General features: G+C 38.2%; 1 protein-coding gene across 1 annotated transcript in view; it reads right to left on the bottom strand.

Moving 5' to 3' along the window:
- Positions 1–4188: 4188 nt before the first annotated feature.
- Positions 4189–23270, bottom strand: part of LOC138733919 (cilia- and flagella-associated protein 43-like) — a 34554-nt gene continuing 15472 nt past the window's right edge. Inside the window, 20 exon segments of the mRNA XM_069881436.1 lie at positions 4189–4693; positions 5270–5423; positions 6715–6795; positions 8604–8768; positions 9586–9742; positions 10459–10571; positions 11491–11698; positions 12070–12158; positions 12460–12546; positions 13631–13738; positions 13820–13939; positions 14427–14552; positions 15387–15464; positions 16231–16320; positions 17092–17298; positions 18984–19193; positions 20004–20120; positions 20876–20980; positions 21433–21558; positions 22289–22366. Of these exon segments, the coding sequence (XP_069737537.1) occupies positions 4536–4693; positions 5270–5423; positions 6715–6795; positions 8604–8768; positions 9586–9742; positions 10459–10571; positions 11491–11698; positions 12070–12158; positions 12460–12546; positions 13631–13738; positions 13820–13939; positions 14427–14552; positions 15387–15464; positions 16231–16320; positions 17092–17298; positions 18984–19193; positions 20004–20120; positions 20876–20980; positions 21433–21558; positions 22289–22366 (2577 nt within the window). The 3' untranslated portion in view covers positions 4189–4535.

The raw sequence follows: 23270 nt of genomic DNA on the forward strand, positions 1-23270 counted from the left end.
AGATCCATGAGTAATGCCTCGTTGTCCCTGGACCTGGGACAAAGGCATCTCTCAGGCTATTCCAGTTTGTGCTGGAGGCTGAAAAGATCAGCAGGGATTCCTTGTTCCGACATCTGTTCTCTGAATTGAATCAACCTTTTGCTCAGCTGTGTTCCTGACCACTAGTGAGACAGCAAATAAACAGCAGAACCATACAACATTTTAGCAGCCTGCGAATTATCCACCCTGCATTCCAGGGCAAGTTCTGACCCTTCTATAGGCCATACCTGAATTAATGCCATTTAATTCCGTAATGAGAAGGTTTTCCACAACTGTAACAAACACCAGAACAGTCACGATCTCTGCAAGGCTTTTGATTTTGTGTCTTACCAACGTTTTGGTCATCTGAAAAGAGCCACAATTATATATAAGGAAGAAAATAATTTCTTACCACACAGTACTTGTCCCCTGGAGGAAGAAAATCAGCTGTCAGGAAACAACTACTGCATGTGTCCAGGAGTTTGACAGCTTCTCCACTGTGGGCAGGTTTGTAAGCATAGATTGTCCCCTGACAAACAGAGAGAGATAATCCATCCCTGGGCTATGAGACTTCTCATTAAAAGCTGTCAAAGACTTCAAGAAAAAATACTCATCTTCCTGAGCTCTTTAAAGTTTCATACTCTACTCTAAATTGAGGTAAAAAGTGCCCAGTAGAATTCAACTGAATTTAGTAAATTATATAAATTTACACTAGCTGAAAATCAGGATGGTTCATTTGAGAGTGATCCAGCTAGTCACGTTTCCAAGTTTTGTTTCTCATAACTGCTTTAATTTAAAACCACCCTATTTCGTATTGCTCCAGAAACCAATCAATATTCTAAAGCAACATAAAACACAAATAATAAATCTTAAGCTTCAAAAGATGTTTTTATCTAAAGACCTCAAAACCTTTTAGAAACAATTCATAACTAATGTAGACATAGATTTTAGAACTTCTCTACGCATTTTACAAAAGGAGAGTGAAATCAGAGACAAAGTGTGACCAAAGTTACCCCCACAAAAAAACCCAAACAAACCACATTTAAATGCCAATTTAAATTATTAAAGGTCTGGAAAACCAGGGATAATTTGAGGATTTGGGACTCTTGTGTAAGATTTCTGGACATCAGGCTGGTCAAAGAAGGATCTTTGACTGGGTGGCCAGACAAATTCAGATAGATGCACAGAACAAGTCTCCCGCATAGCCACAGTAGGTCTGATGTACCCAAGGCCCAAGATTTCATTGCAAACACAAGATGGGCTAAGTTTACCTCTGGTATAATTTGTTGACTTGTGTGATTACATTACAGACATTTCATACTGGCAGTGCCAGCATGCACATACAGAATAAAAGGAACATGCCATTATATAATGCCGTTATCTCAAATGCTATACCTGGTCAGTGACAAGCAGAAGCACAGCGTAATCAGGTGAGAATATGAGGCTGGATATGGGTTTTAAGATATCAACGCAGATTTTCGTCTCATACTGCAGATCTTTGATGTGATAAAAGAATAAAACGCCCCCCTGTGCAGAAAAGTACAAATCCACATCAGGTCAAGGTCAATTATCCCAGCCTGAAGGTCAATTATCCCACCCACTCTGGCAAACTGAACTGGCAAAACCTTCTGAAATTCTCTGGAGCAAGTGTGTTTAACTGTATCCCATTGCTAATGGTCTCATCTGCCTTCATGACGTTTAAATCCAGATGACTCTTATCCTGCATAACGCATTTTTTGAAAAATCAAGGTGTTTTTTAATACAAGTCTTACTAACAGTCCATGTTTGATAACAGACTCTCTCATTAGTAAACACTTGAGATTCCACATTGTTTCTTTTGTGACAGTATAGGGATTTGTCCCTCTCTTAAGCAGCACTGTATAATGTAATCATCATTTTGGATTAAATATTGAGTGAGATTCAGCACAAAACAATTTGGTGGTTCTCTTGGTCATTTTTTTCTCCTCTCCTATTTTTTGTCCATCCTTCTTTCCTGTTCCTCTAGAACTCTCTTTGCCTTTTGTTAAAAATAGTATTGTCCTCTTTGGTTCCTTCTTTGACTTAAAAAATGGAATCTCTTCCCTCCCTGCTCCTTTCTGAGTTCTTGTCTCAAGTTCTAACAAAGAAGATATATGACAAAACCAGAGAGGACCTCCACTTTTTTTCTGACTTCTGTCTTTGCAGTGAGCTCTGCAAATACACTCCATTTGAATGCTTTTTGATTTTCACACAATAAGTTACAAGCATAAAGGATGCCTTACATTTCCAGCTGCATACAGTCCCCCGTTACAAAATGCCACGGCAAATAAAACTGATTGTTGTGGATCCTCTGGTTTGCCACCTGAAAGCACAAAGGCAACAAGAAACATCAAGTTTAATTCATTGCAACCATGTGTCCCAACTTCAAATCTGAGATGATTTACTACTTGTGAGTAAAAAGGCTCAACGGGCTATATATTCTTTGGACTTTGTGCTGTGATGATGAAGGACAAGGCTGGTACACATAATTTAAAGTGACAGTACTACTGTGGTCTGATGAATTAGAAATTAATTTGAGAAATCAAAACTTGTCCCAATGTCTGGCAACCTTCACTGTGGAAGTATTTTTTTTCCCTAATTTCTACTCAGAATTTCCATTGATGCAAACTGTGCCCTTTGCCTGTCAGGTTCCATCCTGTCTGTAACCTTTCATGAGTAGCTGAAGCAACAGTAAAATCCCCCATTTCCTTTCCACTGGGCTGAAGAGAGTTCTCACAGCCCATCTTTGTATGACACACGCAGACTCTGCAATAATCTTTGTGGCCCTGTGCTGAACTTTGTCCACTACGTGAATGCCTTTTTTGTATTGTGGAGCCCAAAACAAAACATTTGAAACAAACCCTAAATCCTAACTCAACTAAATCACAAGTGATTGCAGTTCTAAACAAAGTTACTAAAACTAAGCAGTAGAGAACCCATTCTAGCATCACTTATTCCAATTTAAACTAGAATGAACAGAAATTATTTCCCTGCCACTGTTTTTCCAGAGGCTATTCATTTGGCTGTCTACTAGCACAAAAGCTATTAATCATTTCTCCTGTAAACATATAAAAGGTTGCCATTGATGTGTCTTACAGAGGTCAGTGTGAGCTGAGTTTTTCTAACCAGTGGCTTCCTGCTGTACTCACATATTATTACTCCCAGACATCATTGATGCTGGCTAAAAATCAATTAGCTTGATTTGAACATGGAAATACCTTTCTTTTTCTGCGCTCCTCGAACATATGACACGATGTCTGACACTTTACACACGTATTCTGCACAAAAGAAAACAATATATAACGTCAACCTTGTTTATATGTCAGTATTGCAATAAAAGTCAGTTATAGCCCAGTCTACTGAACAAAAGGTGAAGTTTGGTATATTGAATCAAAAATGTGCATTCTTCTCCAATATCCACCATCTCTGTCATTTATGCATCTGAGCTGGCACAGTCGTTACGTGGTTCAGCTTACAGCTATAAAAGGGAGATAGTCATACATGGACTGTGATCCAGATGCAGATTTATCTATCTTCTAGTGCTAAGTTCTGGTTTTGTTATTTCCATTCATAATTTTTTAATTAGATTTACTTACAAAGGAAAGTTTAGCCAGCCTGAAAATTGCCCAAGTGAAATGTTGTGGCTGCTTACGGTTCTGTTTGCAAAACCATAACAGGAGCTTGGCACGTGCTTCGAGTTGGACACACATGTAAGCATTCTGCTGAGCAGATACAGATTGCAGTACATCTTAAATTAAGCAGAAGCTTCAGTAAAATACGAATACAGACAGTGTTCTCACACAGATTTAGGACAGGACTCAAAGAATACACAAGTGGAGGAAAATCCCAAATGGCAAAAATTCTTATTGCCTTCTAACGAACTGGCAAACCATTTCTGGTCACGCCTCAGCTTTATATTTGTTTGTGATTTTCAGCTCTTGATATGGCAAACTTAAGAGTTTGATGGTTTCAAATACAGAGGAATAGTGCTGGTTTGCTGATTTTTTTTTCAGAGCTGCCTTCCATTTCTGTGCTGACTATCAAAACTGGATAGAGATACAGAACTTTGGGAAAGTCAGGGATATTTACAGCAGCTTAAAAAAATAATGTATTACATGGCAAAAGAAGAAAACAAGATTATCATCAGCCTTCAAAATGTCTGCAGTTGCATATTGCAGACTAAGGATGTACAAGCACACCTCACCTGTTCTTCTATCAGTCTACAATTTCTTGCACCATTTGTTTTCTGTAATGAGTGATGTGGTTTATAAAATCAAAAGAGCAGAAATAAATCTCACGAGTTGAAATATAATGGGGATAAGACTAGGTATAAATTGTACAAAACGGACAAACAGGTATCTCTCAAACTGAAGTTATTTTTAAAGAAGTTACAGAAGAAATTGTTTGTGGAAAGAAAAGTTCAGAGAGAAAAGGCAGACATACAAGATCTTTTTCTCAGACAAGACCACGGTATTATACATCTACCTGGACTTTGATTACTAAAAGATAGGAAATGTTCTTAATCTCCATCTTTCTGCTTCTGCCTGAAGAGTTTCAAACTGTTCTTCCTGTTCCTTTACAAGATCCCGTAAGTGTTTCTGCTTCAAAATCTCCTGGTAGCGCTGCTTTGCAATCTCATTAGAAATGTGCTGTGTGTCTGCATAAAATGAAATATAAGGGTTAGCCTGTATTTGCAGATGATGTATAGTTTGTATTTATATGGCCCTGTCCTGGGGTTCTTCTAAGTTTTGTATAGAATAAGCAAGCATTTTAAAAGAGACTCACAGTTCGGCTGAAGAGTCTTTACAGTTCTGAATAAAGCAGAAAAATTCAAAAGGCACTGGAATGCTTCCTTTAGTTTCTGGCAAGTACCCACAGTTTTGAAAATCTTTTGCTATGGGAAAGATCTCTACAGTTTTACCAATGGTGAATACCCTTCACCTTACTTCCTCCATTCCCTTGAATGGGTGGAAAGAAGTGAAAGAATGATGCCCTGTTGCCTACTGAAGGTATTAATGACTATAAATAGTTTCAGCAATTTAGTCAATTAACTTTGGTTACAAGGGCATGCTCTTAAGTAAACATTGTGGTAGAAAAAGTACTACTAGTAGTGCACATAAAATAAGAAGTAGGTGCTCCTTGTCCCTTAGCTGATGCTGATGGAGAACAGGACCATCTGGCCTTGGCAATATCTTCTGAACGTTCTTTGCTTGTAACTTAAATTGTGACTCACCAGCTGCCTCAAAGATGTGCCTCCTTTCTGAGACAGAGACAAGCATTTCTTTCAGCTGCAGGCTGAGGTTGTAGTTTGCTTGCTCTTCTAAACTGATGCACTTTTCCAACTCTTTAATTCTTTTCTGACGTTTCTTCACGTTCTTCTTGTGCAGCTGTCCGTTCCCAAATGAATACAGAAAACATATGAGATTATACAAAAGACATACTTATGATGGAAACCTATAATCTTAATGACTTCCTTGTACCTCAGTAAACTTTGGCGTATTTGGATGTAACTAGTAGCACATTTTGGCTTTACTTTGTCTTTCACAAATATTTCAATATGCTTTGTAAAGTTCTGATTAAGGAGCTGACAAGAGGTCAGGGTAAGAGATATATTAAAGATAAAACTTGAAAGGCAAAGAGAGCAAAGAAAGTCAATGGAATGTGTGAGCTGAGAACATTCTCTTGGCTGCTCTGAGCTGCTGAAAAAAGGGTTGTTGTGCTGAAGCCGTCAGATGGGCTGTAAGGTGACAACACAAATATTGAAGCTTGAAGAGGATGAGGAGGCTGATGCCAGCTACAGCAACCTGGAGAAAATCCAGTGGAATCACTTAAAATCAAGGATAATCGTCATCTGAATATTGAAATAGATGAGAGAGCCAGCAAATCAGATTGTTGTGTCTGTGTTATTTTGAAAACAGAGGGGCAGTGGTATTATGAACAGGCTGGCACTCCTGGAGAGACACAGTAAGGAGTGAAGATTTGGAAGAATGCTTCATTAGAAATGGAAGAGTGACTTTTATAGGCAAAGCTGTGCAAAAAGTGTTAAGCAGATCTGCATTCGGATCAGGAAGGAAAGCATTTAATTCCGGTAACAAAGCAAGTAGATTTCTCTCCATAGGGTTGATCTATGCAGCAATCAATGAATGCAGACTGCTTCGAAAGACTCTAGAGAACTGCTGCTCTAGACAGCTCAGCAGAAGCTGAAAAAACTACTGAAAGGCGATTATTAATGAATAAATACCTGGACAGGCCGGAGCAGTGGGCCTACGCAAACCTCATGAGGTTCTACAAGGCCAAGTGCAAGATCCTGCAGCTGGGCCGGGGCAATCCCTGATTTCAGTACAGGATGGGGGATGATGTGATTGAGAGATGCCCCGCAGAGAAGGACTCGGGGGTGCAGGTTGATGAGAAGCTTGACATGAGCCCATGGCAGAGGGGTTGGAACTGGATGATCTTTAAGATCCCTTCCAACCCAAACTATTCTATGATTCTGAGATATATATTCACCTGTGTGTGCTGTTCTGGCTATGCTCCAGCAGTCCTTGAGTTAGCTGAAGAGTCATTATGCCTGTATCAGTTGCAGTTATTTCTTACCAACACCTCTTGCTAATGAAGGAGAGGACTTGCATTTAAACTAAAAATGTGCCTCTCAGACGTGGTGGTTCTCTTAGGATTTACCTTATCCATGATGCCAAGACTCTGCTCCATCGCTGAAATCTGGTGGGTGATGTGGGTGTCGTAGTTCATCATACTTAGGAACTGAAGAATTAAAAGCAGAAAGAAGCCATCTCATTAAGCCTGTTTGTTCTTAACCATTTCATAATTTTGTAAAGACAATCATACATTGCAAAACTCAAAAAACTAGAAGTCTGCACATTGGAAAGTTTTACTAATGATCATAAATGGACATGGTAAATATATTCTTGGATGCTGTGTGACTACTAGACTGTAGAGCTGTTAAAAATAATGTTATCTATTATGTGTTAATGAAACCAAGACCAACCTAATTTGTTGTGAGTTGATCCAAAAACCTCAGCTACATTTTTGCTTATAAGGTAGTCTAACCTAACACAGCTGGAGGCCAAGGTGCTATACAGTCTGTGTTTAGACCAGAGAGGAAAGTGATTGTTTTCTTTTGAGTGGTTTCTCCGTAGTTCTGTTTTATTGTTCTTGTACCTGCATAGTAATTCAGGTTGCACAGAAGTTATTAAAGATGTGTTTCTTCAGCACACTGCTACTAAAATATCCCTTTATCGATTGACAAAGGATAAACAGCCTGTGTAACCCATAATGGGCAGTAAAAAGGTTTTTGTAGATGTAGATCTATCCTTTCAGGATACTGTCCCACCGAAGTGACATGTAAAATTTTGTGAACTGCTCTGGTCAGAAAAGGAGAAACAGGAAAGGCCCAGCAGACCTTCAGCACAAAACTGCTTTCACTCACTGCTTCACAAATAGTCCTTATTCCAGGTGGTCTCTGGGTTTTGTCCCACTCTGTCGCCGTTTATATAAGCCACCATTCTTTCTATTCTTGTTGTTGGGGTCTCTGTTGCCTTGTCTTTCCTGCTAGCCCCACATTTCTACTCAGAGAGTGAAGTCAAGCCCCTCAAAGCATTCAAATTCTGATTAAACTGGTATTTGCCTTTGTTATGGGCAAGCCTAACTCTCTAAAGAGCAACAGTTCTGCTCATCAGTTAAAATGTAGTTTAAAAGCTAACACATAACAGCAACACTGGTGACTAATTTGCTACAAGAACTTTTCAGTGTGTTGTCACATCACCTCTTTGGAAGGCTGTTTTGTGGGTGGCAGTTACAGAAAGTCCCTTGGCTCTGATTCAGAAGTGAACAAGCAGTTTGGAGGGCAGCAAAATGAAGCCTGACTAAAACAGGTGTTTAGGATTTTCTTTTAATCTTTTGATTGAATTGCAATATCCTTACTTGCCCTCCAACATTCTTCATTTTCTCTGTGCTTTATAGCTCTCCCCACTGCAATATCCATAGCTTACCCATCCTCCAACAACTCTTACTCCAAACCTTTATGCCCCTCACCTCAGCACAACAAAACCATCAGCTTTCCTTGCAGTCCTCTATATCCCATACTGCAATATGCTCAGGCTTCCCCTACAAGCTGTCTTCATCCTCTCCTCTCCCACTGGTATCCTTGGCTCTTACCTTTTCCTACAGTTTTTGGCCTGCCAGCTGGGCTTGTTCAAAGCCCAGTGAGATACCAGATGGGAGCACCTCAGACCTTTCACTTTAAAGGAAGTTATAGTCTTTTATTTAAAGGATCTGTCTTCTGAGGCTGCAAAATCCTCATTCCTTAATCTCGGTGCCGATTTTGAAACAGTGAGAGTTAGGGCTAATTTTGCCTTTGTTTACAGCTGAACATACCAAACAGCCACATCACTGATCACTCTCAAGAATAAAACTTTACTCTGAAAACTAAATTGTTGACTTAGTGGGCATCAGGTTTCTCCATAGGAGTAAGGGACTTAAGAGGTATAAATGATCTTACAGGTATAGCCAGCAAAATTTTCTGTGGTCAAAATATAAAGAAAGTAACTCACTAGCTGGCGGTCTTTTGAAATAGATAGCGTTGCTATATCCCGAGCCTTCTGTTCCAGATCTTCTATCTGCATTCTCATTTTCTTGTGCTCCCATTCCAGATGAAATATCACTTTAGAGAAGTCTTTACATTCCACCACGCTAGCAATCTTTTTTCTTCCTTGAGCCTGAAAAAATAGATTAATCTTCATTAACATATTTTGCAAATTATGGAATAATTATTTGCAACAAGTTGGACAAGCTTCCAAAGTTATAATTTTAGTAAGAAGAACGTGCTATACTGCAGTCTCTTTCTAGACTTTGCTCCAGATGGTTATCTTTTGTAGAATTTTTTCCCTTTTATGCTCTGTGCCACAGCCTTAGATCAGAGGAGGAGATGGAGAAAATTACAGCTAACCTCTCTCTCCACCTTTCTGTCTTTTGAACATGAAGGCATTTTAGCTCTACAGAATACAAATCAGCCCTCTATAAGGTATTCTGCAGTCATTGCTGAAGGCTTTGTCCAGTAGCAGTTTTTGTACAGCTAGAATGCCTAAGAAAAGAACCTTTTAATGGGAGTATGAAGCACTGTTTTAAGTAGCATCACCATTTTCACCTTACATAAAAAAGTGTATTATTTTTTAAATCTTAATGTAAGCTACTGTTCAAATGCTTCTTAACTGTGCCTTTGCCTTGAGGGAGTTTTCAGACTGGATTAGCATTTTCTGTTTACAGCGTGTGTAAGTGATGGTGTGTCTAAAAACTGTTGCCATTTTATTGGTCTGAATTATATTGATCAAACATCAAGAAAGCAATCTATATTGCAATCTGTACATCGTGATAAGAGACATTACGGAATCCTTAATAGCTTCTTGATTACAATTGAGCCTCCTGGTGTGTAGTAATGAATTGAAACTAGATGTCAAACTGGAGAAAAAGCAGAGCCCCTGAAGGACAATACATTTGTTTAAAAAGCTTAGATTTCCTTCAGATAATGCAAATTACCATGATAGAGGAATTCAGTTCTTCAATAACACTCCTATTAATGAGAATGGCATCACTGTAGTCTGGGATCCCAGTACTTTCCAATTCCACCTGTCCTTGCTTTAGCAAAAACTGGACAGTCAAATTCCTTTGAAATTTCTTCTTCTCTTCCTGCACCCTATAATGGCAGAAAACAAGAAGTTAGTGATTTCAACAGGTTTGCATAAATCCTCCTATGATTCTCAGAATGTTTTTATTTATTACTGGTGAGAGGTATTTTCATGTAGGGGTTACTCTTTAAGAGCCTGTCTTGTACTTGCGCCCAAAGCGACTACAGAATTTGCAACTTATTTCCATACATGAAGTTTTCAACCACTGATTCAGTTTGACATACTCCAGCTCATGTTCTGAGAGAAGGTGTCTGTTACTGAACAGAAGTTTTAATAACAACTGAGAAGGATATGGAGAAGACTCCAGCCAGCACCCTTTTTCTTGTATAATTTATCCCCAGATTTAGAATTATAGAATCATAGAATAACCAGATTGGAAGAGACCCATCGCATCATCGAGTCCAACCATTCCCATCAATCACTAACCCATGTCCCTCAGTGCCTTGTCCACCCGTCCCTTAAACCCCTCCAGGGAAGGGGACTCAACCCCCTCCCTGGGCAGCCTCTGCCAGTGCCCAATGACCCTTTCTGTGAAAAATTTTGGTTTGGCCTGCTCACATGTGGTGCAATCGCACCTCATTTCTGAAATATTGTAGGTCTCTAGGATGGATCCTAGAGAAAAGAGTGTTGGAGAACACCACTGCATAATTTTGTATGTAACTTTCAGCTCTGTGTCGGTAGAGTAGTAAAACATAGCAAAATATAGGAAAAGAAAAAAAAATACCATCTAAGTTCTTGGAAAATGCCTTCTAGTTCTGACTTAACCTTCTCATCGTCATCCATTCTTCTCTGGAGAAAGGCCTGCATCTCTGCCAGTGTTCGGTCTTTCTGTTTCACCTAAGCAAGCAATATTGTGACATTCTGAATTTTTTCAACTTTGTCAGTATGGCAGGGCAAGACTCTTCAAGAACAGAGAAGACAAGTTCTTAAGAAGACAAACATATGTATAAATACATAGCCTGGTATTTTGAGAATCTCAGCACATGCACAAGGAGGTTACAATCATAGAATCATAGAATGGTTGCCCTGGAAGGGATCATGAAGATAGCTAGTCCAACCCCCCTGCAGTGAGCACGGACATCTTCAACTCGATATCAGAGTCCCATCCAACCTGACCTTGAATGTTTCCAGTGTTGGGGCATCTTTATAACCTGCTCAGAAAATAATTTATTCATTTACACGTATTTTATTCACATGAAAGGAAATCTGTATATCTTTTGCTCAAAGCTCATGTATCTCTGTCTCTGGAAAACTGAGATTTACACCTTCACGCTTTTAAGCTGAACAAACAGCTTGCTAGAACTTTTCCACACCATCTGTTAGGAATTGCTCTTGACATTCTAAAACAATATGGGAATGCATGGCTGCAAATGTAGACTGATAAAGGGAGAGAACAACTCCAACAGATGATGAAAACCGAATGCCTTAATATTTTTCTTGGTATGGACAGAGGAAAGGTAATTTTTTTTTTTTTTTGTAATGAAACCACACCAAAATCATAATCATTCTGATAAAATCCATTCACATTAATATGCTAATTTTTCCTGTGAAGGAGAACTAGATCCCATTTCCCTTCATAGCATTTCTATTATTCTGAACTGAATGTGGTCAGAAGCAACCTTCAAACTCAAATGCAGCTTGTGTGTGTGCTGCATTGTTGTTTCACCATTACCTTGACCCTGCACTTGAACTCCGTAGAACTATCAGATCCGAAAATATCAAGAAGTATACTGGAAAAATAAAGAATTTTACATACCAGCTCCTCAGTTTCCATTTTATTTCTTCTAGCTAGACAAAAGCGTTCCCATATAGATGGGTCTAAGCCATTAGGCATGTACTCAGGACTATCCAGTTCATCCATGGATTTCCTTAACAGGGTACGTGCATCTTTGTAATCTTCAGCTGAGCCTGAACAATTGCCATACGGGTTTGCAGTGTCAAAGGCCATTTCTGTCACTGGGGCCCTAGTGCACATATAGAGTACATAAAATATTTACTTTTTATTATCTCTTGCACAAAAGAAGTGCAAAAACAACTATGAACATTTCATTCTTTCAAGTTCCTAGCAAAGAACAAATAGGTAAGACTGCATCTTACACAAAATAAGAATATATGTTTTTGAAACCTCATGATTATTTAGATTGCATTTAAAATAGATTGTGGGGGGTGAATGAGGAAATATAAGTACTCAAAAAAGCAATTGTTAAATAGCCAATAAAAAGCAGGCAGCCCACTGATTATCAAAATAATTTTGACCATTGAAATAAATAGCATTCTCATTCTTGACTCCCAAGAAACACCAATATTTAAGCAGATGGCATCAGGAGGATCTTACTCTGGTCGACGTTTGTAAAGTTGGGAAAGCTCATTAAGGAGATCAGCAGGTAGGTCAGCAAACTCCTTTGTAAAACCACATTCCAGTTTCTAGGAGGGAAACAGAAAGCTTTCTTGTTACCAAAACGTTATTTTTAAAAAAGCATTAACCTGCTCATACCTTAGAAATATAGAACATGGTGCTCTTCCAAGCACTGTCAAGCATCACAGGAATCCGGGATACTTCATTAATTTTTCTCTGCACATACTCTCCTTTACAACTGAATTTCAGCAATCAGCAAGTTGACCAGAACTCATCCCATGCTCACAGTGAAGTACATTCTTCTTGTTATCAAGACACAGCATTAACTTTTTAATTTGTGAACCTCCTTGTGTTTGTCAAGAGTCTCACCTTCTCTTCAACTATTGCATTTTCATAGGTGTCCATGTAAGCCACAATTTTATGTTCTGTAGTCTGGAGTGTTTTCGTTGTCTTGTCCTATAGCAAAACCAAAACATTTCAGGAATGAAACTCACCCAGCAGAAGCACCAAGCAGCCACTCATTTACACTGATGAAGCTGACGCTTTCTTATTTCTAGAGAAAAACATGTGAGCTGTTTTCACTAACAAGTCAATGCCTTCTTCTGCAGGTTAATTGTAGATACTGCTAATGGGTGAGCAGGTGTGAAATTAAATTAGTCCCCTGCTTAAGACAGTAAGAAATTTGTGGAAGAAATATACAAATGCTTACAAGTCTTCATATTAAAATCTGAATGTAAGGACCTTTGTTGATAGTTGTTTTCACTTGCACAAAGATTTCCTTTTCCTTTCACATCATCACAGGTAACACAGTGCAAAAATTCACAAACGCTGTTCAATGGAGTGTTTTAATTTGAGAATGCAGCTTCCCTTTCGTCATAACATAGTTCTGCTACCTGTCAGGATACTACGTCTTACTGAGGCTGTTAAATGCCTCTACTCTGCTGGGGAGATCCTTCTCCTGTATTTCACAGTTTGTATGGACCAAAAGATCTACCTATGGGAAGAGTTAGAATTTTTTTTTTTATATGATTTGGCAGGGATGGGTAAACACTTCAGGAGACTAAATTGGTCAATAAGATTATAAACACTTTGTGCTCAAGGGTATGTGTGTCAGATACTCAAAAGCAACCTCTGTCTATGCTTTGAACTGGCAAACACAAGTCAGCATGGCCCTCACTTCAGTGAAAAACTTGATGGCATTACACATCTTCATGTCCTAAAAGCATCATAGTTGCTGCTTCCAGCTTGACACTGGATACTGAAAAATACTATATATAACAACCATTAGCAGCATGCCCTTCTGAATGCATAGAATTTTACCAAACAACTCCAGCTGAACCAAAATGAGTATATCTATTAAAAAACATATGTATTTATAAAGTATGTCACCTGTACAAGTTGAAAAATATATCAGTGACCCTGTAAATTGTCAGAAAATAATCTACAGCAAAATTTTTATTTGGAAAGAGCAGTCCTCACAAGAAACTGTTTTGTAAATATTACACTTTTCCTAAGAACAGCATTCCAAATGACTACTTACTTTTTCTTTCTCCTTTTTCACAAGAAAATTATGAAGTCCAGCTTTTCTAGTGTCCAACTCCTCATCCAACAGTAAAGCGTAAACAAGATTGACTATTTTGAGTTCTTCCTGTAAAATGATTGTATTAAAAAATGTTAACTTTCCTGATGCACAGTGACAGAGAAGAAAAATCAATGTTCTCTGCAATACCTGGTAGACGACCATCTCTGATTTCACTTTCCTTTCAGAGAGTTTACACACAATCTCATCAAAATTTCGTGTTGTTTCCTGGATGGAAGCTTTAAGTTTCTTCAGTTCATCTTCCAGTGCCTGGAGAAGGGAAGGACAAGAGCAGCAATATCACATCTAGAAGAACAAAGAAGCTCAGATATTGTAGAATGAAAATATGGAATTGTATCCTTTAGCCAAAAGGTCCCAGAAATTATTTGTTTGGAAGGAGGTGCTGCCAGGCTACCGAGTTATGTTGTCCAAATATGACTTCGAAGAATAAAAAGAGTTGTATCATTTGCGTATGGCATCAGCAACTCTGGGAATGGAACCTGAAAAAAATTTTAGGAATACTGGTACATTTGTGAAGGAAAGTTACTGTCTGTGAGATGCCACAGGCTTTGGCTTGTATTACTTGGTATAAGTAGAGATTGTCTAGTCTAAGCTAGGACTTCTTTCATATGCCACATGATCTTTGTTCTTCATTTGTTCTCCATTTATTCTGTGTATTAGCATTTTCAGAAGTAGCTCCTGAAACTCTGGTGATGAGCATGTTAACAAAACCACTCCTTTTCTCATTTTAATTTACCCTTCTATATTCCTCTTTTTCTTCATTCAGTTCCTTGACTTTTATCTCATATTCTCTAAATATTCTCTTTTCTTCTTCATTCCAAAGATGCTCAGGCTTGGACAGAAAAGGAGGTGGAGGAATATCCTGGAAGAATTAAAGACAAATATGTTTCAAAAGCAACATTAAGTCCCCATCTGCACACTAACAAACTCTAGCACATCTCAAGATGAGTTAAAGGTATTCCTTAGTGGTAAATAAGGTACAAGACTTAAGTCTAAGTTACCTATATATTCTGTTTCTCTGGTCTGTCACTTGCACAGTAATTTTGGTGACACATATTGTGCTATTCTCTCTCAATTGCTTATAGGAATTCACTGCTGGATCTTGTAAAAGACAAGTATTTTGTACTCAAACATACTGCTGTAGATACTAGATACCTCACGTTTTCTGCTTCAGAAAAAAATCTAACTCAAAAAGGTAACCCAAATCTAACTCCATGCTAACGTATACTTCTAAGTGGAGCCCTTATTTTCCAAAAGAGATCAATTCCAGGGAAAATGCTTGGTCCTGCCGTACTCTTTTTCTGTGACATTTCACATTTGTTCCTTTCTTTACTTGTGTACTATCTATATTGGCTGAGTTAAAATGGAATACAGTATTTTTCTGTGAGATCACAGTGATGGAAAACAGGCTCTTCCTCCACCAGTTGTTATAATGGTAATACCAGATTATGTTCCTGCAGTATTCCACTGTGACAGGGACAGGTGTTATGGATAAGTCATATGCAGGCACTAGAACTCTGTGGTCTCTTTTGAGTCCAGTGTGTGGTCTCTTACAGAGTCTATGTAGGTTTAATGCAATTCTACAAGTCTCTGACTTTCTCCTATCACTTAGGTTTGAAATATTTGCTAGTTGAATTTCACACGTCCTCTAAAAGCCCACAAACCACCTAAATGATATGGCAGAAACACAGCTCACCATCTTCAAGACGTCTTCCTTTTTGACTTCTAGGACTCCACCCATCATGTCATTAAGAGCACGCAGTCTGTCATTGTCCTGCAAACAACCACAAAAAATATTTTTGTTTGCAAAAGGAAGTGTAGTAATTGGAAGTTTTGAGAGGGATAATAGGGTAGTTCACATCTAGATCATCTGTACAATTATACGGTGTGTCACTAGTAGATTAATGCACTTCGGTGATGCCTGTGAAACATGATGAAAGTCTCAGAGTTTTTTCTGGTGGACGGATGTTCACGTACCAAATAACTTACTCAAACTGCCATTCTGGCATTCTAGAAAAGAATACACAGGTATAGACTACTCCTGTGCAGTTGGTAGGCTAGGCTGAAGGAGGCTATTGTGTTATTGTCTCATTGAGCATCTCTTTTGGGAACAGAACCATTTTAGGTTCTGCACAGATGCATTTTAAAGCCAGAGGAAAGCATTACAACACCCTTGCCTTATCCCTGAAGAGCACAGGTCGCTCAGTTAACAAACACAGATAAAGCAGAAAGCTCTCTCTTGAGCAGCAGCATGCATTTAGAAATTTATCTAATCCCTGGTCACCTGATAGAGTATTTTTAACTGCCATTTTTTTTAGAAAATGTTGAGCCTAATACTAAATCTTTTCTCCCCCCGGCTGGTCTAGGTAGTTCCAATTGTAAACGATAATAAGAAGGAAAAGGCACACATCATCATTACCTACCATTTACACTTTATTCTCCCATGCTACATGACTGGAATATTTCAGTGCAGCATTAACTAAATAAGCCTGACCAGAGACAAAGGCCTACACAGTAAAAAAGGAAACTACTTTAAGTACCTTCTCAGCAAGACGTCTTTCCATTTCAAGCTTAGCCAGCATTTCTGCTTTCTCTCTCTCTTCTTGAGTCAAGTATTTTTCAACTTTAATCTGAAGGAAGAAAATGAGGGTCATATCAGGGTTCTTCTCTCCAAATGTGATCACATGCAGACTAAGAACCTTTGGAAAGAGGGGCAATACTAATTCTTGATGCTTTTTGTATCTCTGCTCCATGATAATACTCCTCAAGAGGACATTGTTCTTTCGAACACCCCTGAAAGCATATTTAAAAATGCTAAAATAGAAACTACCATCATTTTTGTTGAGATTAGTTGTATTTCTTGCATACCTTTTCTGACAGTGAATAACACGAACTGGTGAGAGAACAGAGAGAATTGGGAAAGACTGACCAAAAGAGCATGAGATTGGTGGAATATATTGTATAAGAAGCATGGTGCTTCTTTATAAATTATCATTTCAATTTATAATTACAGTACTAAGCACGGTTTAGTACCCACACACTTAGTCTAAAACTACTTAGTCTCAAAATGGTGCTCAGAATAAACAGAGAAACCCTTATCTATGGAAGTAAACCCTCCAAGCCTGGCTTGAATCTTACACTCAGGAACAGGGGGAATATCTACCTAATTTATAGCCAATTAAAAACTTAACATCAACGAATTAAGATTGTATACATCTTATTCATTTTGGATTGACTTATTATAAGTTTTCTCCCTAAAGAGTGAAGGGAAGCAAAAGAGACAAAAAGATGATTTTAAGTACACAGACACATCTGTTTTCAGCTTTTCAATGTCTGGCAATGACAGGAATTAAATAAATATATTTGAGTAGGTGAAAGAGAAAGATTCATTTTTCAAACACCTCTGAATCCTGAACTGTGAGTGCTCGCTCTGGTATCTCATCATCTGTAAGAGCTGGCTCCCACACTTCCAACTGCAGATCAAGTTGTTCCAAGATTTCTCGGATCCTCAGGTTTCTTTCTTTCACTCGTTCTATCTCCTGCTCCTTTTGTTGTGCAACTATGTCAAATTCCTTATTAAAAGCAGTTTTCAGTTTGTAAATGATGTCCTGAAATACCAAAAAGGGAAACAGCAATATGGCACAGGTCACATCCATCCATGATTATGGGACCACTCCTCAAGCCATCAAAACCATAAATGTGTGTAATTGTATGTGTGACAGGGAGATAAACTGGTAAAGCCCTTTAATGAAAATCATATAGGCAGAGTTCAAGCTTTGTTAAATAGAGGTGGGCAAACTATCATTCGTGGGGTTTTTTTCCCGCATAGAAATTTTTATTGCTGCATATTGCTGCAAACACTGGATAGAAAATTCTATTTGCTTGTTTTTGAATTCTTTGGCTGAAAGAAGGGGCCTCAAAGAAAAAAAACACATGACCTATAAATCTAGAGACTGTAAATCACAGGTAGAGGGGCATACTTTTAAGGGACATACACGCTAAGGACATATTTTCCTGATTTTTAAGTGATTCATCCTGCAGTTTCAATAATGCTTTTATGTGATTTTCTGCCTGGCATATGTAAGAAAAATTCCCTCATTAAATAAATAAACAAAAGTCGTAAACTATTTTTTTAAAACAGCTAAGACCTTACAATGATTTTAAAAATCATATATTCTCGGTGCTTAAATTCTTCCTTTAGCCTACAGAATTGACCTCAACAAAGCAGAATAGAATATTAAGAGAGAAAACTATGTGTGTCTCCTACTACATCAATTTAATAAAATGAAACATGGAAAGGATTTCAGTTCTATCACCAGATTTTACATTTTGAGATGCTTAGCTGTCTGCAATTTGTATTACAATAAATATTTTTGTGGCCATGATTATTTCATTGGTTTCTAATACAATAATAAGTTATGATGTAGTAAGGCAGGATGGCAGATAACATAAAGTGTTGCTGGGAGACAAAAGGCTGTGCTCAAGTGTTTGTCAGCTACCTATCTAACTCTCAGCAAATTCACTGCACTGGCCAAGAACACAGCAGACTTGTCTGCTATTAGATATATCGTATGCATCTTGAAAGCCACACAGTAGAAAGATCTCGTTACATCCAAACTTACATCTAAAATTGCTCCTTGTGTTTCTTCCCCATCTGCTTTAAAAACTAGTGTATCTACTAGATTTTATGTATTACAACGCATAACTGTTGAGCTCTGCTACCAGTTGTAGCCTTAAAGAGCTCTGATGAGGCAATGCTTTACTGTTGTTTAACCACTTCTGCCCTTGCAGATCATCTTCATAAGAAGCCTTTTATGTAGCATGTTTACTGCTTAATAAACAGGCCAGGGTAAGAGAAGGGAGAGTCGGATAGTAAAGAATATTAAATAACAGAAACACTGAAGGCTCCAAATGAAGGGCTGATAAGACTGTAAAGAAATGAAATGGTGTGAGGATACAGCTGAACTTTCATTCAGCAGCAAATAGTATGGAAAGAGGTCATGTTTCCACAGGCATGCTGAGCTGTGCAAGCCAGCTATACAAACACCAGAGGACAAATAGAAATACTCTCAAATTGGGTAACCAATTTCATAAAAACGTTTTTCTTCCACACCTGAGCTGGCAAATCCACATGGTGCTTTGCTGCACGATGTGCATTTATCTGTAACACAGTGGCCTGTGCAACTCTCCATTGTAGTGTCAGTACACCCAAAATCTGAGCGTCTGTGACTGCTATGAGAACCCAAAGGTGTGGCAGTGCCACTACAGTAATACAAACTTGAAAAGACATCACCTTTAATAACACTATCTGATTGACTTTCTGCTCCCTACTGTGCAAGTCCAGTTGGTGGTACAGGATAGATGTATCTCCACCATACTGAGAGCTCAGACTTCCAATCAGGCAGGAAGATGCATTATCATCAGCCGTTACGTCTTCTGTCTTCTCTCGTTCTTCCTCAGGTAATACAGTCTCAGACTCAGTCTCAGGATTTTTCTTCTGAGCCTGAATATCACAAACATGACAACTGTGTTAATTTTGTATACGAACCAGTGGCACACGTATGAAAAAATTCTAGAGATCATATTCTGCAATTAAGCCCAGTGATCAAAAACCCACAAGTTGAAGTGAACGTATACAGAATATTTGGTCCAGTTGTAGGATCCCCAGTACAAGAAAGACACGGGCATTCCGGAGCAAACCCAGCGATAGGCCACTAATACAATTAAGGGTTTGAAGCACCTAATATGTGAAAAGAAGCTGAGCGTGCTGGGATTGTTTAGCCTCAAGAAGGAGGAGGCTTGGGGGGTGGTGTTTAATAACACATATGAAAACCTGAGGAGTAAGGACAACAGAGCCAGACTCTTCTCAGCGGTGTCGGTGACAGATTGAAAGGAAATGGTTATACATCAAAATACAGAACATCCAACTTAAATATAATGAAACACATTTCCTCTGAAGGTTGTCAAACATGGGAGAAGGTAGCCTATAGAGGTTATGGAATCCTCCATCCTTGGAGATATTCCAAACCTGACTGGACATGGAGCTGAGTAAATTGTTCTAGGTGGGCTGGAGTAGATGACTTCCAAATGGCTTATCTAACCTCAGCTCTTCTGTGATTCTTCAATACTAATGCATTTGTTCTAAGTAAAACCACAACATTTCATCTTTACGAATATCTTCAAATTTTTAGGGAAGTATTTCTACAGCGAAAACGGACCCAAGAAATGTGTCTATGTAAAAAAGGGGTTAAGATGCCAACTCAGAGCATTCTGATCTGAAATGCCTATATGCAGTACTTCAAAGGGATTGTACCTCATCATCAGCTGTCTCAATCTTCTTTAACTGGAGAACTTTCTCCAGAATTTTCAGTTCTTCTTCAGTACGTTCCTTCATTGGATAATTTTTCACTTCAGAAGCTATATGGAAGCACTGTTCAATTATATTTTTTTTTTAGAAAACAAAAACACCCAAGGTAAAAACTTCTTCAGAACACATCTGTTAATTCATTTGTCCAAAAACTGAATGCTAAATAGTTACAGAGGCTTCTTAAAATCAGAAATAATATTGATGATCAATTAATGTAGACTATCCAGCAAGAATATAGGAGTCAGAAAAAAACCACTTGCCTTTTTGGTAGTAAAAATGGTTGGTTTAAAATTTGCTGCCTTTATTTATTTTTTTTTTTAAATAACCTCTGGCTATGTCCTCTTTATTCACAGAATTCAACCAGGACAAGATTTTTGGTAAAATTACTCGGTCTTTAACCACCCTTGAGATAATCTAGTATCACTAGTTTGACTAATATCCCTCTGTTTAAAATAGGCAAAATCAGGGTTAAATTTTGCTTTTACATTCTGTGTTGCAGAAGTCCTACTGACCCAACACAGAAACATAATATTTACCTTCTCCTTTTAGCAACACTGCATGAAGATATTCTCTAGTATCTAGGAACTAAGGAGTTACTTATTTGCTTATTAGCACATTTATCCACTTTAAAAGGCAAAATCAGCCAGGCTCGGTCAAAATCAACAGAATGAAAGATTTGCATGAGCCCTGGAAAGAAGTGGTTTTTTTCCTCATACCATAAGCAAACCAGAAATGTGTTATACTTCTATTTATTTTGTTTCAGTACCTTAAGGAATCAATAAACTACTGCAGTAAGTGAGTTAGAAAGTGATGGTTACCTTAACAGCACGTCCTTTTACACACATTGGATCCCAGCACTCATGTTTGATGACACTCTGCAAATAGCAGTTGGCTAAATTCTCCATTTCAATCTCCTTCCTCACCTTTCAAGATACAGAAAAGAAAATAATGACATGTGGTGCAAACCAACAAGATATAGGCAATTTGTATTGAGTTGTTGAAACAAACCTGGCAGATTAAATGAATTACCCGTATTTCATAATATTAGACTACTGAAGCTATCTTCTCCAAAAATGATATTGCATACTACTGCTACTGAAAGGTGTCATTTCATATGTGAAGAAAAGCATTCCAGAACTTAAGCAGCGCTGTACCCAAGGTCACAGTGTCAGATTTACAGTTTCTGGCATAGATCATATTCCAACTGGCAATATCTGCATTAGCAGATTCACCTGCTTCAAAAAGAGACTTAAAATACTTTCACGCTTTCCTGTTTCTCAACAGTGAACAACTTTGAGATCATCCTCTATTCTTCAGTTATTGCTTCTCCTTTTCACTGCTAGTTTTAAAATGTTCTCTTTCCACTCTATCATACCCTGGCCACTTCTTCTTCAGCCTTTTCTTGTGCTCTTTCCTGTTCTTCTACATCCAGGTTGAACTCCTGCTGCTCCAGTTTCTCAATGTCTGCCACCAGTTCATTTTCATGCATCATTTTCTGAATCTGTTTTTTTAAAAAATAAGTATAAGGAATAAAAAGTAATTCGAATGTGAATAGAGGAAACACTGGTTTTAACACTGTGGAACTTGATAACAGAGAAAATCATTTTAATTGCCTCCACTTTTAACTGCTTCATGGTAATTGGTAGAACGTGCTGCCTGTACCTAGTGACAGAGACTACTATGTGAATATATTTCATCCTTCCCTTAAAGCTCATTTGGATGTTATATGTGGAGTTGTGCATACTTTCTAAGAATCTGTAGCATGGAATTGTTCATTCTTTAGTTCTGAGAACTTTCAAAAGTTTTTATCTATCTCATGCAGTTCAACAAAGGGAAATGCAAAATCCTGCATCTGGGGAGGAACAGCCCCATGCAGCAGGATATGCTGGGAGCTGAGCAACTGGAAAACAAACTGGAGAAGGAAGAGGAGAGGATGACAGTTTCTATAACGGAAGGCTGTTAGACCAGCAGAAACTAGCCTGCTGAGGGGATAGATTGCTCAAGATATAAGGGTGGTACAAATTTTTTAGTTGGAGCAAAGGAACCTCAGAACCAGACAGTTGTTCCTGACAGGTTCAGCACGCTGTCCCTGAAGAGACAAATCTCTCTATTACCTGTCTGCTCAGTGTTTATGACAAAAATGTAACTAAGCACTAGAGCTGATAGTTGTAAAGGAAGTGTACATGTAAACAAAACTGTAAGCTAAGCCATTACACTTGTAAGAAACTCACAGTTTCATGCAGCTTTTTAATTCCCATTTGCAGCTCTTTCTTCTGGTTAGCAAACCTCTCAGTCTCTTCTCTAATGACCTGACATACAACAGATATATTTTTGAAAATAAAAAATAACCCAGGAAACGACTGAAGTGATCTAAAGGAACATTATCTGTACAGAAAACAAAACTCAGAAGGGATTAATAACTGAAATAGACATAAGCTTAATTCAATAGGTTGATTCTTAGAACTGCTAAAAAGAAAAATGATTGTACACCCAGTTCACACTGTAAACTGGTTATACAGAAACAGAGCTTAAAATAAGGAAAGAAAGAAAGTCACTCCTGAGATCACACAGAAAGCAATGATATTTCATCTTATCATTGAGCCCCAGAAGCTGGAGAATATATACAGCTCTGGTTCATAACAAAAAGAACCTGCTACCTCCCATAATTCATATTTCTGAGGAAAAAAATTATCTATGCTAACATTAATATAGCAATTTCCAGACTCACAAAGCACTAAATCCCCTCTCTGCACACTATTAGATCTTTGATGAACTTTTACTCTTAAAAAACTTTGGTTCCACATCATACTCACCTCAACCTTAACCTGAAACAAACCTCAGGGGGTTTGCAATTAATGTCATATTGTTGACTATTGATTTATCAGTGCTGTAGAATTTTTTATTCTGGCCCTTGGGAAGAAGCACCTGCTTGGTTTCTGGTAATAATCTTCTGTGTAACTTCTTGACATTTAGAAGAAAAACATCTTTACAAGTTTCTAAAGGAAGCCGATTTCTCTGGCAATTTCTTTTTTTTTTCATTTACTCCTTGTGTAGAAGTGGCCTTTTGGCCTTTAGAGCTCCTATTGTGCTCAGTACCTGCTCTGGTGTGTTTATAACGTTGACCCTAACTTTTCTAAAGGTCTAGATGGCAACGCCTTAAAGGGAGGCCCAAATGTCAGAAGAGCTTTAGAAAGTAGATTACTTTACAGCACA

The sequence above is a fragment of the Phaenicophaeus curvirostris genome, unplaced genomic scaffold (assembly GCF_032191515.1).
Source record: "Phaenicophaeus curvirostris isolate KB17595 unplaced genomic scaffold, BPBGC_Pcur_1.0 scaffold_46, whole genome shotgun sequence".
NCBI classification, from domain to species: domain Eukaryota; kingdom Metazoa; phylum Chordata; class Aves; order Cuculiformes; family Cuculidae; genus Phaenicophaeus; species Phaenicophaeus curvirostris.